General features: G+C 50.5%; 1 protein-coding gene across 1 annotated transcript in view; it reads right to left on the reverse strand.

Moving 5' to 3' along the window:
- LOC111156345 (dynein heavy chain 10, axonemal-like) overlaps positions 1 to 18,614 on the reverse strand; it is a 131,428-nt gene that overhangs the window by 33,434 nt on the left and 79,380 nt on the right. Inside the window, 11 exon segments of the mRNA XM_022517120.1 lie at positions 259 to 430; positions 3,995 to 4,183; positions 4,770 to 4,937; positions 5,246 to 5,339; positions 6,383 to 6,555; positions 8,113 to 8,373; positions 9,710 to 9,862; positions 12,382 to 12,527; positions 13,844 to 13,963; positions 17,026 to 17,242; positions 17,545 to 17,679. Coding sequence (XP_022372828.1) covers positions 259 to 430; positions 3,995 to 4,183; positions 4,770 to 4,937; positions 5,246 to 5,339; positions 6,383 to 6,555; positions 8,113 to 8,373; positions 9,710 to 9,862; positions 12,382 to 12,527; positions 13,844 to 13,963; positions 17,026 to 17,242; positions 17,545 to 17,679 — 1,828 coding nt within the window.

Raw genomic sequence — 18,614 nt, forward strand, 5'->3', positions numbered from 1 at the left:
CACACTCCACAGCCCCCGAATGGCACAATCCCAGACCCAGGTCACCTGTCACCCTCTCCTGTTCTTACCTCCCTCTTGCCTAGACCTCACGGGGCAGCCAGAAGCACCCATGAAAACATGAGCCTAGACCACACTGTCACCCCAAGAGTGACCCCCAGCCTCCTCTAAGTGACCCGCCAGGCCTATGCCGAGTGGCCCCTCCACCTGCTCTCGTCCCCATGCAGGGCACGCCCCACGCAGGAGCAGCACCCCCGGCACCTGACGTCAGCATGTTGTTGATGAGCTCCAGGAAGCTCTCCTCGACCACGTGGGCATCCGTGAACAGGAAGATCATCGTCTTGTTCTCTATCCCGAGTTTGAGATAAAGGTTCTTCAGGTCTTCCCGGAAGTTGTTCTCCGAGTAGCCTCGGCTCAGAAGGATCTCAAACACCTGCTGACACAGAGCATGGCAGCTGTGAGACTGCCAGCCGGCGCCGGGGTCACTGGCCAACTGGGCTGGGCGGGGGCAGGCTGTGCAGCTGTGTCAGCCGCACAAGTGACAGCGAAACCAGACAACCCAGTCCATTTTCACAAACACTGCTGAGTGGGAAATGCGGGACGAAGGACGCTGGGACAGCCCTTGCGTCAAACAAGTGGTGACAGATGTGTGCCGTGAGTGCACACACGAGTGGGGGTGACAGTGTGTGCTGGGGACACAGGCCTGTGCAGATGGGATGACAGGATCACATGAGTGTGGCAGAAAAAAGGACACCTTCGGTCATTAAACGAATCATTTGAGTAAGAGGGCAGGGGCACAGCCAGGAATGGGGATGGGAAATGGAGAGCAATGGACGGGCCAAGCCATGAAGAAAAAGGAAAAACAGAACACGAACACACACACACACACACACACACGCACACACACACACACACCACCCCACCCCACCCCACCCATAACACGTAGGCACAGTCCCCATCGGGATTTCAGTAAAAATGAGAGAGATCATGGAAAGATATGCAGGGAAACTAAGGAAGAAGCCATTTTAAAATCTTACTACACACGAGATCGACATCAGTGTAAACGAGGGCACAAGTCTCAGTCATCTCCCCTCCATTCACTTCCCTCAGTCCCAGGGGCCTGCACGTGGAACCACGAGCAACTGACCACCAGCTCCGAAACAGCTCAGAAGACCTCCAGTCCCTCGAACATCCCCAGTCACCAGCCTCCCCTCGACCCCAACTCACACCTGCACACAGGGGCTCGCACGGCCTCTGTTCCAATCACGTGGCCTTGCACAGCACTCAGGGCCCTTCCACACACACACACACACACACACACACACACACGTGGTCACACAGACCTTCATGTTCACACACACATGCTCAAGGGGACATGGATGACATCCAGCCAAATATTTGGTCTCCGGTTCCATCCGATGACCCCACCCATCCTCCCCGAATGCAGCTTCTCCGCCGAGGTTCCTAACGCCATGTGGCATGAGCGGCTTACTGGGATCCCAGCCCCCAACCTCTCCTCCACTTTCTAGGGCACCACAACAGCCCGTTCGCCTTCCTCCTCCTCTCCGGACCTCAGGTGTCCCTCTCTGCCATCCCTTGAGGCCAAGATGCCCAACTGCGACCTCAGAAGAAAGTCGTGTCTGATTTACCCAGACCCGTCAATAGAAAAAAAAACAAAAAAATCAACTGGTCTAGAAAAATGTACAATTATAAAGCAATTATATTTCGGCCACATTTTTTAAAAAGATTTGAGAGATAGAGAGAAAAAGAGCAATCGGGGGGGGGGGGGGGGGGCAGAGGGACAGAGAGAGAGAATCCCAAGCTGACTTCCCACTGAGCACAGAGCCTACAGGGCTCGATCCCACAGCCCAGAGACCACCACCTGGGCTGAAACCGAGAGACAGACCCTCACCCGACTGAGCCACCCAGGTACCCCTTGATCACACGTTTTATCTGATCTTAAAGGTAAATCAACCAAATTTCTAGAAAAGAATTTCTAGAAAATCCTAGATTGATTCTAATTGTCTAGAATTTCTAGAAAATTCTAGATCTAGATTCTAAATTTGGTAAATCGACCAAATTTCTAGAAAGACTTTCTAGAAAATTCTTTTCTAGAAATACTTTACACAAAAGGTCAACATTTGCGAAATACCGCAAGCTAGACTCATTGAACGAACCCTGATTTTCTCTTCTGCACAGAGTTCTCACAAATCAGTGAGTGCCTAAAAAGGCAACTCAAAAGAAAAGACCAATGTCCAATGAGCATATAAAAAGAAATTCAAACTGCACTATGAACGGAAGAAAGAAGTACTTGTGTAAACTTACACTATTTTTCACCAATAATATTGGCAAGTTATCAAAACGACAACACCCAGCGTTGGCAAGAACGGGGAGAAATGGGACATTACCAGTAGCATGAATCAGGATAAACTTGTTGTGGCCGCTACTGGTTGCTAATTAAGGCATTTAAAGGAACAAGGATGAATGATGTAATGCCACTGTCCTCACCACCCAGATTAAAGATTTGCTTAAAAAAAAAAAAAATTGCATTCTCATGCATGGTCTTGGCAATGAATTTTTGGATATGACACTAAGCCACAAAGCAACGAAATCAAAAATAAGCAAGTGTATTGTGTGAGGCAGGTCTTCAAGATTCAGCCTCCCTGCTGGTACTCATCGCCCCTGGGAGAGGCCCCCGCGGGTGAAGGGCTGGCGGGCAGGGCCGGAGCTCACTAGAAGATTCCAAGAATGGCGTGGGGAAACAGGAACCCCCACACGCTGCTGCTGGTGGGGCTGGAGAACGGTATAGTCGCTTTGGAAAATAATCTGGCAGCTTCTCCAACGGCCAAACATGGAATTTGCATATGGCCCGGCAATCCCAGCACCAGGTGTCCACCCAAGAGACACAAAAACACGTGTTGACACGGTGACTCGTATGTGAACGTTCACAGCAGCTCGGTTCACAGAGGCCGGAAGGTGGAAAAAGCCCACATGGCCGTCGATGGATGGACGGATAAACGGAACGTGGTCCATCCAGACCTCAGCGCACGGGTTCAGCCATAACGAGGAATGAAGGACTGGTACGTGGAGGGAGCCTGAAAACGTTATGCGGAGTGAGAGAAGCGGTCACAAAAGACCACATCCTCTGGGATCCTATTCATAGGAGAGCTCGGGACGGGGAAGTCGATAGAGACAGAAAAAGTAGATGAGTGTGTTTTTAGGGCTGGGTGAGGGAAGGAGAGCTAAGGGGCACAGGGTGTCTTTTTTGGGGTGACAAAAATGTCCTCAAATAGACTCCGGTGACGGGTGTGCGGGACCGTGAATATACCGACAAGCCCTGAGTTGTACCTGGAGAATAGTATGGCCAGGGAATTAGATCTCCATAAAGCTGTTGCTTTGAGCTTGTTTGTTTTAAAGAGATTCTAAGAACGGCCTAGAACTGTGTGGGCTGGTCGCGCAGAGAGAGCAGCCAGCTAGAACGTGGCTGATCCAAAAGCTAGGTCCACGGAGGTTAGGGGCCAAGCTGTCCTCCATACAGGTACACGTCACAGACCCCAAGACTGGCCAGGTCTGACTTTCCAGTTTGATCTGACAAAGTCTGCCCTCCACAGATCACACAGAAGTTAGAGTCTTCGGACATTTGGTTAAAATAATAACAAGGGGGGGGGCACCTCGGTGGCTCAGTGGGTTAAGCCTCTGCCTTCGGCTCAGGTCATGATCTCAGGGTCCTGGGATCGAGTCCCCACATCGGGCTCTCTGCTCGGCAGGAAGCCTGCTTCCTCCTCTCTCTCTGCCTCCCTCTCTGCCTACTTGTGATCTCTGTCTGTCAAATAAAAAAAATCTTTAAAATAATAACAAGGAAAAACAAAAACCTGTTCTACACTCTATGAGAACACTATCTTACGATCTCTTACAGATCATTCCCATATTTGCGTGAACTACCAATGCCTAGAAATCGGTTCGACAGACTTCTCTCTGGGAGGGCAGGCGGGCTCACCTCGCAGCCGGCTGTGAAGGCGGCCAGCCTGGAGAGAGACTGCTTCCCGGAGCCGCCGACCCCGACCAGCAGGGCATGGCCACGGTCCATTCGGATGATACGATGCACACGGGTCAGGTGCTCCAAGGCGTCATCAAAGAGAACCAAGTTCATTTTGGTGTTGCTTTCGTTATACTCCTCGAGAATTTCCTGAATTAAAAAAAAAAAAAAAAATTTTTTTTTTTAAAGGATCACTGGATTTTAAGAGACAGACCTATTTCCTTTGGTCCAGGAGGAATGAGGAACAGAGGGTTGATTTTCTTTTCAATAATCTATAGTGGTTGAAATAATTAAATCATTTGGGCTTCGGGGACTAAATCCAGCGTGGACAGTGAAGGCTTTGATCTGCTGGTCTGCGATCGGCCGGCAGCGAGCCAAAGCTGGTTACAGGGCTCAAGGCATGAGTTAAAATGAAAATGACTATGAGAGAGCCAGCTGAGCGGTTCCCAAACCTGGCTATGCATGGAAACCCTGGGACCTTTCACGGGCTTGAGGCAAGGAAACTCTCAGAGGGGCAAGCCCAGGGCCCATGCATTTAGCACAATTCCTCAGGTCATCCCATGCACCCCTAGACGTGATAATCACCAGACTGGACACAAGCCTGCATTCTGAACCTTGAGACAGAGGCATGGGTGTTCTTCCCAGCGCTGCCTCCCGAGCTCCCGTGCAGCGCTGGGCTCCCCCGAGAAGTACCCCCCAGGAGATGCGAGCCTATGGAGGTCAGCCCCACCCGCACCTGAAACAAAGCCTTGGCCGCCTCGTAATCCTGGATGTCTTCATAAATGCGTGTCTCCCCTTCCTGCAAGGCTGTCCGGAAGTCTCCAAACAGGATGGGATCCCGCATCACCACCTCCACATCATCGTTAAAATGTTCCATAACCAAGTCTCTTATGTGGTCTTGTACCTTTGGACAGAAGACCACTTAAGAACCCAAACTCAACAAAAGAGATGTGCTAAAACGTTGTCAGAAAAAGAACATAGGCTCAGATTATCCGAAATAATTATTTCTTCCAGCCGCTCTAAGCTATGTAATAATCTACCCTCCCTTATCCACCAACTTTTGTTGTTACTGTAATTTTCTCCCGTTGGTGAACTATATAAAAAAAGAAAAATACCTGGCCGGAGAGGAAGGTTCCTACACTGTTTATTTCACCCAGAGAAGAATTTTGTGGTTAGGGTTTTGAATTAGCTGGTGTATTTTGAGGTACTGACCAGCTGTTTGTCTGTTTCGTTGATTAACCGATCGTGGAAGACCCTCAGACACTCGTTTCTCCAGACTCTCACCATCTGGGTCACCGTCTGGAACCTACGTGACAGGAGGGGCAAAGTCAGTCACGAAGTCGTCTAGAAAGAGAAAGGCATTAAATGCTACTATTTTCAGAGGGATACGTGGGCCGCAGAAAAGGACATTTCTATAGTCCTTTTTCTCCCTGGTCTCCCATTAATGAAATCTAATGGAAGTGAACAAATTAAGTGTAAAGACCATAAAATCACCATCTACAATTTATCCTCCAGTTGGGAAGAAAAAGAACATTAGCTGTAAATGACAAGTGACATAAAACGGGTACCTGACATGCTCCTACTTACTGGAATGCATGAATTTAAAATCAACATCAAGGCCACTGGCAGCTTCTTCTTCTTTTTTTTTTTTTTTTTTTTTTTTTTTAAGAACTAGCTCCATTGGCCCCAGTTCTGGAACTTTCTCTGGTTTCTGACAAAGAGCCCTCACTTCCCCCTATATACCTGGAGCTGTCTTCTCCTGAACTATCATTCCAAACCCTTCAAGGGTACTGAGAATAAGTGGGGGCTCATGGAAAGCCCTCAACTCACTTTTCCAAATTTTGTGGACTCAATGGGAATCCACAAAATTAGGACTATGCTTGCAAATGCGCAAAAAGTATACCTTAACATAAACACATAAGTCTAGCCTTAACAAGAAAATTTCTATACTCAGACTTAAACCCTTTTTATCCTCTGTGCTTACTTCTCCCAAAGACACACATGATGGAACCAATCAGCAACCGCCAACAATTCATTCCTGAGCAAAATGCAACTTTAGAACAAGGAACAAATGATCGGTAGAGCAATCCCACCAAGGGACTAAATCCACCTGTTCATGGTCCACTCCTCTGCCTTTCTTGGTTCTACCGGTCTTCAGGTCAAGGGCTTGGAAGTCATCAGGCCCTAACCACATATTTAACTCTCCATTTAACATAACCAAAAATACAATGGATGAATAAGTCATACATTGATTCATCAAGTTCATGGACACGTCCTCTGTCTTAAAAGAGTAAGAAAAAGCATCATCGTACCAATGGGCCACATGCTAGTAAGACAAAAGAAACTCACCGCTCTGGATTTGTGAGGACAAGACCATTAAAAACTCTCGAGAGATCCCGAAGATTAAAGATGTAATGGAACTTGGATGGGGTGGGAGGCAGGTCCTGGACAATGGCTTTGGAAAGCGCCAATGTGCAGAAAGTCAGCTTGTCGCTCACAGCCCTGATGCTTTCATGGAACACCTGAAAAATGAAAAGGCCCACCAAGAGTCTATCAATGGATGACTGGACAAGCCACATGGTCTATCCACACAGCGGCATATTATCTGGCCATATCAAGGAGGAAAGTACGAACACACAGGTCACCACACGGATGAACCTTGAAAATGTGAGGCTAATGGAAGAAGCCAGTCACCAAAGACCACATAGCGTATGATTCCATCTATATGAAATGTCTAGAAGCGGGAAATCCACAGAGCACAGAATGCAGGTTAGCGATTGCCGGGGGCTTAAGGATGGGATGGCGTGACTGATTTGGGGGTGACAAAAATATTCTGGAATTAGGAAGTGGTGATGGTTGTACAACATTGTGAACGTACTCAACACCAGTAAACTGTGTCCTCCAAAATGATGAAAATAACTAATCTTGCACCATGTGAATTTTACATAATTTTATAAGAGGAGATGAATAAGGGTGACTGTGTGGCCCTGTTGGTTGAGCGTCAGACTCTTGATCCTTGGCTCAGGTTATGATCTCAGGGTCGTGAAATCGAGCCCTACATCAGGCTCTGCCACTGAGCATGGAGCATGCTTAAGATTCTCTCTCTCCCCCGTCTGCCCCTCCCACCCCAACTCATTCTTCTCTCAGGCTCTCTCTAAAAAAGAGAGAGAGAGAGAAGATAAGAAAGAAAATTAAAAGGTCAAAGAAACTTATCATCTGATTTGCTTTCTTCCCCCCTAGATTTTCACATTCACTGAGAAGTTGACATGATGTGAAACCAAAACCCAAACCAGCACTCGGTTTGCATTTGATTTGACTAGCGTAGAACTCAGAATAGCTTAAGGTAGGGCATGAACATGCCAGGGGTCCACAGTTCCTACTGATCATACCTCACCATTCCACGCCTTTACCTTTCCTGCCCCCTGAAGATTCTGTGTGCACAAACTTCACTATAGGACGGAACACCAGGACCAGAAGGTTGTCATTTAAATGAATGGGTTCCATTTTGCAGGGGGAGGCGGCCAAGTTAAATCATCATCATGAGAGCAGTAACTAGTGTCTAATGAGTATGTGTTAGACATTGTGCCACACATTTCATATGCATTTTTTCCTTATACTCTCCCAGAAACCCAGTGAGATGGATACCATCATCATCCCTGTTCCAGATGAGAACCAGGTCTAGGAGAACTCAAGGAACTTGCCAGGGAGCAGAATGGGGTCTGACTCCAGGGCCTGGTCCCCTAGTTGAGTCCCTGCTGCAACTCCATTTGGAACATGTAACTCAGACCCTCATTATGACTTCTATGGACCCAAGACACTCTTGCCTTCAGGGCCTCTTCCTCCACGAAAATACATGACTTTATCTTTTATGAATGCACTGGTATAAAGATGAATATAATCCAGGCTAGACTATATTCATTTTTTTTCTTCTGGTTCTGAAATAAGTCAAAACATTTCATGCATTCCCCCCCCCAAAAAAGGCCCTTGGGCCCTGTGCCTAATGCCTAAGTTGACCGTGCATACACTTCTCCTCAACACAAGGCACTCCGGTGTAGATGGCAAATTAAAAAGCAAGTTACCGAAGTATGCCCTTTTAGAATGGAGGAATAAATTAAATGCAAAGACTCCTCTGAAGGAAATGGTACATTGAAGACACTGAACAGCGAAATAAATCTTGGATCAACTTCATTGCGGCCTCCTCCAGCTTCTCCCATCGCAGCGATAAAGCCAAGGTCCCGAATGCTTTTACAGTTCAGCTCCTTCCCACGGTCATATAAGTAGCCTCTTTCCAACAGCAGTTTCAGCAAGGCGATTGGCTGCTGTGTGCCATATTCATCCACCTTGATTGAGTTTTTAAAGAAAAGAGATAATGGTAGTATCATGAAGCGGAAATCAGGAATGCCTTTGCTGGCCACCTAATTTGTAATTTTTTAAAAATCTCTCATAAGCTCCATGAGAGCAGGGACTGCTTATGTTTTGTTCATCACTGCACAGCACTGGACCTGTAAGAGGTACTCAAGAAACATGTTAGTTGGATGGATGCATGGATGGATAAAAGGGGGTGTGGGTGCGTGCACAGATGGATGAACAGATGCACAGATGGATGGGTGTGTGGACAGAAGATGAATGGAAGAAGAGATGGGTGGATGGTTGGATGGATGGTGGGATGGAAGGAACAGATGGATGGATGGATAGATGGATGAATGGATGTGTGAACAGATGTGTGGATGGATGGATGGATGGATGGAAGGAAGGAAGGAACAGATGGACAGATGGACAGATGGATGGATGGAGGGTTGGAAGGAACAGATGGGTAGATGGATGGATGAATGGAGAGATAGATGGAGGGATGGAAGGAATGGATGGATAGATGGATGGATGGATGGATGGATGTGTGGGGTAGATGGATGTGTGGATGGATATGTGGGTGGATGGATGGATGGATGGATGGATATATGGACAGATATGTGGATGGATGGAGGGATGGAAGGAATGGATGGATAGATGGATGGATGGGTGGATGGATAAAAAGGTAGGGTGTGAGGGTGTGTGGGTGTGTGCATGGATAGAAGAACAGATGCACAAATGGATACATAAGTGTGTGTGTGTGGATGGATGGATGGATGGATGGATCCTGGCTCTGCACATAGCCTATGTGGAAGATGGATTTTCAGAGGAAAAAACATGGTTCTGCAGGAATTACATAAACTAAATTTCAGTACTAAGAAAACTTCACACTTCTCAGGCTCTGGCGCCAGAAACACACTCCTCGTGCATGCCAATGTTTCCCTTCCTTGGTAAATCCAGAGGAGTCCTTGGGAAGTGACTGCCCTATGCTTCCCAAGTATATGGGACTGAGAACAATATTATCATCTAAGCTCATTGGGAAATCACTTACTCAAACATATGCTGTAAAGAGTTTTGAGGCTGCCTGCTGCCTGCTTTACTCCTTTAAGAAAGCAAAGAAGGCCTCAGTAGGGACAAGTCCCTCTGGGTAAGAAGAACATTCCAGCAACATTGTCTCCTAAGCTGTCTCCCCAGAACCAGCACCCTGCAGGGGAGCTGTAGAACGAAGACATGTGTTCTCACACTCATAGACTCCATACCCGTACACAACAACACAAACTTAAGCACACAGTCTTGGCCACTGCTTCCTGCTCCCCAACCTAACGCTACCTTTGGCATATTCATATCGTCCATGAACACCAGGAGTCGTTTTCCCATGGGTGGGCCATACGTGTCTTTGGTTCGTTTTTCCACATTTGCTTCCAAATTTCTCTGGATATCCATCGATGTGGTGCGGGAAGAGAAGCTGACCATTAACACAATCTGCAACAGAGAAGGATCATTCCAGAAGTGGTCGTTTCTTCACCGTACCAGCGGGAAAAGCTGGACCGTGAGCTACCATCAATTTTGCAAATCCACTGGTATCTGAACTTTGTTATAACCCAACGTGTGTCTGTCTGTCCTCTATTCTTTCCCTTTGGCAGGTGATAGTGAGTTGCTGCATGTGGGACTTGGGCACAATGGGGACAGGGTGTGGGGTAGGGGGGTCTTAGTTCTGCCCAGTTCTGGCTAGGAGACCTCCAAAAAGAGGCTTAACCTTTTAGAGCCTCATTTCTCTCATCTGTAAGATGAGTTTAACAACATCTGATTGAACTACTTCATAGGGCGATTTAATCACAGGAGACGAAATCCACAAAGGTGTTTGCGATAGGACAAGGTTAGATGGATGGATGTATGGGGTGGAAGGATGGATGGACGGATGTGTGGATGGATGGATGGATGGATGAAACGGATGGATGGATGGATGGATGAAACGGATGGATGGATGGATGTGTGGACAGATATGTGGAGGGATGGAGGGATAAGGAATGGATGGATGGATGGATTGGATGGATGTTTGGTGTGGATGGATGTGCAGATGGATGGATGGATGGATGTGTGGAGAGATATGTGGATGGATGGAGGGATGGAAGGAACAGATGGACGGATGAATGGATGTGTGGATGGATATGTGGATGGATATGTAGATGGATGGATGGATGGATGTCAACCATAAGTGACTATCGCGTCTGCTGCACCTAAATGAAAAGGTCTGGGAGAGCATCTTTGGCACTAACACCTGAAAGAAAGGGGAGGGAGACTCCTAGGTCCCTGTGTGGACAGCACAGCCTCACGCACAGGAAGTGCCCAGGACCTCTCACTGTGCTTCCTAGAGCGGTGAGTGAGAGTTCATTGGTCAGCGGTTCTCGGACCTAATCATGCCCCCGAGACACCTGGACGGCTTTGTGCCACGCACCTCCAAGGCCCCCATCCTCAGTTCCCAATCCCATAGGTCTAAGACAGTGTAAGCAAGTTTTCAGGCAATACTCCTGCCCGAGGAACCACCCTTTAAGCACCACTGCCGCAGACAACTGCCCTCCAAAAGGCCTACAGGTGCAGGTGCACAGGAGATGAACATGTCAAAGGTGAACGTGCCTCCCGATGTAACAAGTGTGCTCAGATGTGCCTGTTGGGCCGAGAAGCATCGGCTACTGTGTTGCAGGGAAAGGGCGTCATGGCGGGGGGTGTTAATGTCACCATCGTTGGTCTGACGCCCCAAGCAGGCAGATCCCTCTGGCTGGAAACCTCTCATCTGTGACCTCCACAATGACATCCTTAGAGCTAAATAAACCCAGTTTTTGTGCCCCAGTGGGTGAGTGGGCTCGAGCGCTCACAGGCAGGCCGGCCCAGTCCGGCCCACACGGCTCCCGTGACACCCATCGCACAAGCCCAGGGAGGCTCCTGGTTTCCCAGGAACAAGCCAAAGTAAGAGGGACAGGGAGGAATGTTACGGGAAACTTTGCTCCCCTTGGAGGTTCCAGAAGGTCAAGAAAGGAATTGGAAACTGAAATGATGAGTGGATATGAACAAAAACCTAGCACTGAGTCCGTGAGTGGATGTGGGGCAAGTGCATATGAACGGAGTATCCTGAAACTCACAGGCAGCTTCTTGGAGGAGACAGAGCCTTTCCTCAGGTATTAAAACTCTAAGGTCTGAAGCCAGGACAGTGGAAATGATGAGCCAGAGGCCCACGTAGGGCAATTCTGAGTACAGAAAAGAGAACGGATGCCCCCCTTCCTAATGTCTGGTGCCCTGGCGTGTTCTGCACTGTCCTGGGTCATGGGTCCATTCTCGAGTCTGCCTCCCACACAGACCATGAGTCCCTAAAGAGCTGACTGCAAGCTGGCCATGGTCGGCCCCCGCGACACCCAGCCAGCTCAGTGTCCGACACGTCAGACCTTCCCATGTTGAACACGGGGCTGGAGGAAGGCCAAACCCACAAAACGGTGCTGAGCAATGTGACGGCCACCCTCTACGTGACCCCGCTCATCCTCTCCTCCTGGTGTTCACCTGGGTAAGGCCCCCCACACTCTACCAGGTGATTCATGGGGGTCTCCGTGGGACCCACAGAAGGGAGCAGACGTGAAGGTAGGTGATTTCCTAGGTCATCAAAGGCGGTTCAGCATCTGGTTTGCTGTCCGGCTCAGACACCGGCTCTGGCAGAAGCCAGTGACCACGTCCAGAGATCACCCAGAAGCCCGTGGAGAGGTCCACGTGGTGGGAAAACCAAGGCCTGTCGTCTTGGAAGAGGGTCCTCCAGCCCCCATCAGGCCTTCAGATGACTTACAGCCCCGGCCAACTGCTGGCCAGTGATCTCAGCAGAGAGCTGGAGCCCGAGCCACCCCGCAGGGCCCCTCCCAGATTCCCGACCCGCAGAAATGGTGAGGTGCGAGTATAAGGCTCGCGCCGGTGTGGTCTGTCACACAGCCGTAGGTCACGAGCGAGTACAAACAGTGACTTACATTGATCTCTTCGTTCAGATTTTTGAGGAAGTTCTGGGTCGTGGCCGTCTTGGAGGTGCCGGATTCACCGACCAAAAGAACAGGCTGCTTGATCTTGACCATCTGCTCCAGGGTCCACGTAGTGCGTGTTGTATCCACTGTGTGAACTAAGGAACACGTGAGGCATGGGAGCACCCCGGAAACGCGGGGGGTGAGCAGGCAGCAACGCGGAGCTCCCCGGAATCCCAAACCTCCCATAAGAATCATCAGTGAAAACCCAAGACATGACCTTGAAAACGCACGGGTGGGTACGATCTCCTTACCCCAACCGTTACTTCTAATAGCTTGACGGAGATCTGAGTCATACACCGTGAAATCCACCTGCTTTAAGGGTCTGCTTTGGTGAGCTGGACACCCGCCCATGAGGTGCCCCCCATTTTTAAAAATATCCAGTTCTGGGGCGCCTGGGTGGCTCAGAGGGTTAAGCCTCTGCCTTCAGCTGGGTCATGGTCTCGGGGTCCTGGGGTCGAGCCCCACATCGGGCTCTCTGCTGAACGGGGAGTCTGCTTCCCTCTCTCTCTCTGCCTGCCTCTCTGCCTACTTGTGATCTCTCTTTCTCTCTGTCAAATAAATAAATAAAATCTTTGGGGAAAAAAAATCCAGTTCTGCTTTATAGTCAGGCTATTAAAAACTCGGTTTCGGGGCACCTGGGTGGCTCAGTGGGTTAAGCCTCTGCCTTCGGTTCGGGTCATGATCTCAGGGTCCTAGGATCGAGCCCCGCGTCGGGCTCTCTGCTCAGCGGGGAGCCTGCTTCCTCCTCTCTCTCTCTCTGCTGCCTCTCTGCCTACTTGTGATCTGTCAAATAAATAAAATCTTTAAAAAAAAAAATAACTCAGTTTCTCCGTGGCTGCGGTCAGTCCTCTCTCTGCAGAGTCTGGCTTCCTGACCAACGACTTCCTCCAAAGAGAGAATGAAACCATGAAGCCGGGTCCAGCTCAGTCCTACACGGGTCTGCCTGCTTCCTGAGGACATGGGTACGTCTCGCTCTCTTGGCCACTGGTATCTAAACAGCCAGAGGGCCGCGTTCAAAACACAGCCAGAGACAGAAACGTCCAGAGTACGCAGCTCCGCGGGACAGCACCTTCCCCACGACGCTGCCTTGTTCGTTTCTCCTTTTCTGGTCCTCCACTCCTTCTCGTGGCCAGCCGGCCGGCCTAGAGCTGCCCGTCCTCCCGCCAGCCCGCCTGCCCAGGGACAGCTGAGAGTCACGGTCGTCTGCGGGTGCTTGGGGCCAGCAGCACGGAAATGGAACGGAAACCACCCCCTGCTTGGCCCAGCTCGTGGCGCGTTCTTCGCGGCTTCTCGGAACCTGCACACCGGGTGGGCCTCGGGAAGGCCACGGAGGCCACCAGATCCGTTCCACTGCCTCACGGAACGAGAACTGATGCTGTTAGACCAAGAACAGGGTCTGCTTGTTGCTTACCCAGGATGTCAATGAATCTCCTCTCCCGGCTGTGAACATAGGCAGGAACTAATTGGCTCCACGGAATCCATTTCTTCTGCGTGGCATCAAAGTGAAAGTCATACAAGGTTGGGAGGTGACCTGCAGTAAACAATGGCCTGATTTCACTTCGGTCCCGGACCTGGGACTACGAAACCAGCTCTGGCACATGCTTGAGATGAACTAACGCTCCTTGTTCCCTAGACGGCAACTTAGCCGAGGACGCCCAACGAATGCTCCTGTCCACTGGGCAGAGGTGCTGTGTCCCTTCTCCAGAAACACGAGGGAGAGGCGGACAGGTCTGGTCCCTAAGCTGACAGGTGTTAGTGGGCCAGGGAGGCGGGTGGTGCTAAGTTCTGCTACAGGCCAGCTCGGGTGCCACAGGGAACCCCATAAGGGCATCTAACCAGGGTGGGGCAGGGGAGAGGTCTGAGAAGCACACACCCCTTTGTGCCTGAACACCAATCACAGGGGTGCTCTGCAAAACTTGTCTCTAGGGAAAGGTCCCTCGTGCACCTCGTCCCAGACAGACTGCCCCTCCCCCCGCAGGCCCCAGCAATGCCAACCGTTGCAGTCAGCCCTGGGAGGAAGCTTTCCCAAAGGAAATGCCAATCAATCGGAGACCCGAAAAGTGGGCAGTCCTGAACTGAGAGCCCTGGGGACCTCCAGGAGGCTCTGTTACAGGGAGAAGGGAGCATGGCGGGCGGCTGTAGGAACAGAAAGGAGGGAGTGCGTAGTGCACCGAGGGGCCACACTAGGTCCAGCTACAAGGGCCGCAGGGCTGTTGCGTGAAGAGCCCGGCTGACCATTTTGGGCACTGGTTCTCCATCCTGTAGGTACTGGGGAGCCACTGACATTAACCTCCAAGGGGAGACGTAGTCAGATCTGCATGTGCAATGACCAGCACGGCTGTAGAGGAAAACAGATCTGGAAGAGGTCAGGAGAGATGGGGAGATCTGTTCACGAGGCTCCTGCCTGGCCCGGGGCAGAGGTGACAGGAGCAGCTCATGAGACGTGGCGGGGGTCAGGGCATGACAGAAATGACAGGTTGGGGGAGAAAGTGTGTCCAGGTCACCAGTGTGCAAGGCAGACAGACAGGTGATTGATAGAGGATGATGATGACGACAGACAGACAGACAGACAGATTTCAGTAGAACCAAGCTAGGGATCCAGGAGAAGGTGCAGAAGGGAAGGAGACTGGCAGTCAGAAGCTGTGGGCCCATGGCCAGGGCTCCTCAAGGACATGAAGCCCAAAAGGAGTCTAGAGGACTGAACCCCTATGTGAGGAAGGGGCGGAGGAAGGACAGGGGGCAGAAGTGGCCAGCAAGGCAGGGGGAGAACATTTCAAGAGAGCGGGGCATGGTCTGCTGCCCCCCAACACTGGGGCAAGGTCAGGACAGTGAGGTCAAGAAGGCGCATGGGCTCTGGTGGAGAAGACGGGGACGAGCTCGCTGGAGGCACCTTCCAGCTGTGGGGCTAGGTGGTGGTCCAACCTCTCAAGGACACACGGCCTTCAGAGTAAAGAGGCGGGGCGACATCTCTAGAAGGAGACAGGATTAGGAAGGTGTCACCTGAGAGCAGGATGGAGTCAGCAGGGGAGATATGGGAAAGGCAGTGCGAGAGGATCCCAGCAAGGAAGGGGGCCCCTGAGAGGCGGGTGGGCAGGCCCCAAAGAACAGGGCATCCTCTGTGGCCAGGGCTGCCTCCTCCCCAAGCAGGGAGACGGGGAGCAGCCCAGAACAAGTCTGGGGGCAGGAAAACCCTATATGATGCCTTCTGTTTTTCCCGTGGAAGCAAGAAAAATGATCTTTAGCAGAGCAAGGGAAGGGGGTCAGGGGAAGGTCTGGGGAGAAGACAGGGACACTGCCACTGAGGACGGGAGAGTTCAAGGTTGATGCTCCATCTACAAGGCAGCCATCTGAAGTCGTGGTTTTCTCAGTGTGACTCAGCCCTGGAGAGGGACAGAAGACAGACTCGGGGCTCCTCAGAGGGATTTAAGAAAGGACAAGAGGGCAAGGGGACCGGGTTTGGGCCAAGAGAGGGTGAGTGATAGGCCAACAGCGAAGGAAGGGAAGAGGAAAGCAGGGAGCACAGGGCTGGGCTACAGAGGGGACCAGAAGAGAGGCGGGTGGCACTCCCCACGAGGCCCGGACCAGCAGGTATGGCCCAAGTCACGGAGGCCGATATTAGCAGCTAGCGGGAGGTCAGGGAGCCCATTGCCGGGGTGGGGTGCAGAAGGCTTCTGGAAGTGAAACGTCCACGTGGCCACTTAGGTTCCCAAAATAAGAGCCCACTAGGGGCCCTGAGCGAGGGGGTCGCTGACCACAGCCACATAAAGCCAGCATGGTGTGCACAGTTGGGAACCGCTCACCCATAGGAGGCTTGCCGAGCCGAGATAATACCAGCAAACTGCCCCCCCCCCCCCCGCCAGAGAGCAGGACTTGAAAAACATCTCTGATCTGCTCAGAGCTCCCCATGAAAAAGACCCAAGGCCATTTCACTTTACGTTTTCAAAAGAACACCCCAGGTGATGAGGATAGATGACGACTTGGGAAGATGTCTACGGGCCAAGTCATATTCCAGTACCATGAAGAAACAGACAAAGATGGGCCGTAGTGTTATGTATAGTTCTTGAGAAAGGCACGTTTTCACCAGATAACAGTTCTTGGAGCATGCACGTTTTTTTCCACACACAAACTTAAACCCTTAATATGATGGTCTCCTAAGAATCACCCACAGACCCGCACTTGATCTCCTTCTGTGCAAATACTCAGGAAGACAGCAACTGAGTTAAGTTGTGCAGATTTAGAGAGGTGAGTTAAAAAAAAAAAAAATCGGTAAGTCGAAAGGAGAAGAAACTCAATGTCCTGCAAAGTGTGAAAGTTTTAAAAATTTAAACAGAGGAAAGGAAGCAAGTGCCTAACCTCACGGTGGGGGGGCATGGTCATTCAAACTCAACAAGAAAAGCCACTAGGGCTCTGGCTATGGCAGTTCACACATCAAATGTTAGAGGATCCCCCAGGGGCTCTGACCATCGCAGGTCTACAGAAGCAAACGAGCAGCAAAATCCACACAGGCCAACATGTGGAAAAGCGAGGTCACTTCCTCTGAAAACCTCCCCAAAAGCCTTCTGAGCAGGAAAACAGGTTGCACTTGGTTCTTACTTGGCAGTTCCCCGGGATTGGCCCATTCCCCTTCCTTATCCACAGAAGGCAAAGAAGCAAGGCGTTTGACACATTCATCGAATTTAATCCTTCCATCCTCGAGCAGAGATGCGCCCAGAGAACAGTACAGAGCCTCTAAGAAGTAGCACTCCAGGAGGTCAGGGTCCTCTATCTCTCCTTCGAGTAAGGCATCCAGCATCCTGGCTAACTGCGTTACCTAGTGCACAGGAAAATCCAGGATCAGCCCATACACTCCACTCCCCTACCCCAGGGTCAGTTCTGGTCCTTAATCCTGAGACCGCAGATCCCAGAGTGATGGGAACGTATGACCCACCATATTGGTTCAACCAGGTGGACCCTGGCATCTTGTCCTGCACAGGGTCCCAGAAGGAAGTGCCGTGTATTCCTTGTCAGCAACCGGCAACGTGAGAGTTTGCCCCTCTGGCATCTCTCCCTCCTTGGACTCTGGGTTCAACTTTAGGGAAGAATCCCTCCTTGCTAACAGAGACAGTTTCTTACCATATTGAGGTCTGTCTGAGGGATTATTGTCTTCAGCTTCTCTCCCTGTCTTCCATCCACTACCCCTTCCATTATCACATTGATGAGATAGGGCACGTACTTCTCAAAGAGACTCTCTAAATGACCGAGCTCTACCTGGAAAAGAGTAGAATTCCAATGCATCTTCAAGGGTTCCTTTATTTAAATGGAAGCTAGTGAAATGCTTATCTTGGCAAAAGAGGCGGGGGAAAGGTCTTCTGATGAACGATAAATTTGGCAGGTGAGTGAACCCCAGTAATCACACCTTATATCTGTAGAGGGGTCCGTCCTCTACAGCGCAATGAAATGAAATGGAGCATTTCATTTCACTGCTGTAGAGGCTAGCCCACCACGGGGAGGGAGGGAGGATAGCAGATCGATCCCATTGGACAGAAATGGGGCTGATTATCTTCAAGTTCAAGTTACATGGCCACAGTCATCTTGCAAAGAGTGTGGAGCAGTGGAAGCCCCTCACCCAATCTTCATGCCACCCAAGGCTTGAAGGATGGCCAGAGACTGCATGGGCCCTTCGACAGCCCTCTCTCCCTTACAACAGTACCTCCCATGGTCCTATCATGTTCTCCCTGGTCTTCTCTTCTCTGGGATAATTATGCCCTGGCTTCCAATTCACCATCAGCCTAATGGCCGTCCTAGTGATATGCCCTGTGTCACTTTGAAAATATGGTAAGTGTCCTGGGTGTGGTCAAAAGGTCACATGTGTGTGGGCCTCACAACCTTCACATGACTGTCGCACCTGTCTCTGAACCTTTTATTTTTTTCCCCAAAGATTTTATTTATTTGAGAGAGAGAGAGAAAGAGCATGAAAGGAGACAGGTCAGGGAGAAGCAGACTCCCCGTTGAGCAGAGAGCCCAATGCGGGACTCAATCCCAGGACCTGAGCCGAAGGCAGTTGCTTAACCAACTGAGCCACCCAGGCACCCTGAATTTTTTTTTTTTTAAGATTTTATTTATTTGAGAGAGAGAGATAAAGCAAGAACACAAGCAGGAGGAGGGACAGAGGTAAAGACAGACTCCCTGTGGCACAGGTAGCA

The sequence above is a fragment of the Enhydra lutris genome, unplaced genomic scaffold (genome assembly GCF_002288905.1).
Source record: "Enhydra lutris kenyoni isolate GAN:26980312 unplaced genomic scaffold, ASM228890v2 scaffoldscaffold46, whole genome shotgun sequence".
Classification (NCBI taxonomy): domain Eukaryota; kingdom Metazoa; phylum Chordata; class Mammalia; order Carnivora; family Mustelidae; genus Enhydra; species Enhydra lutris.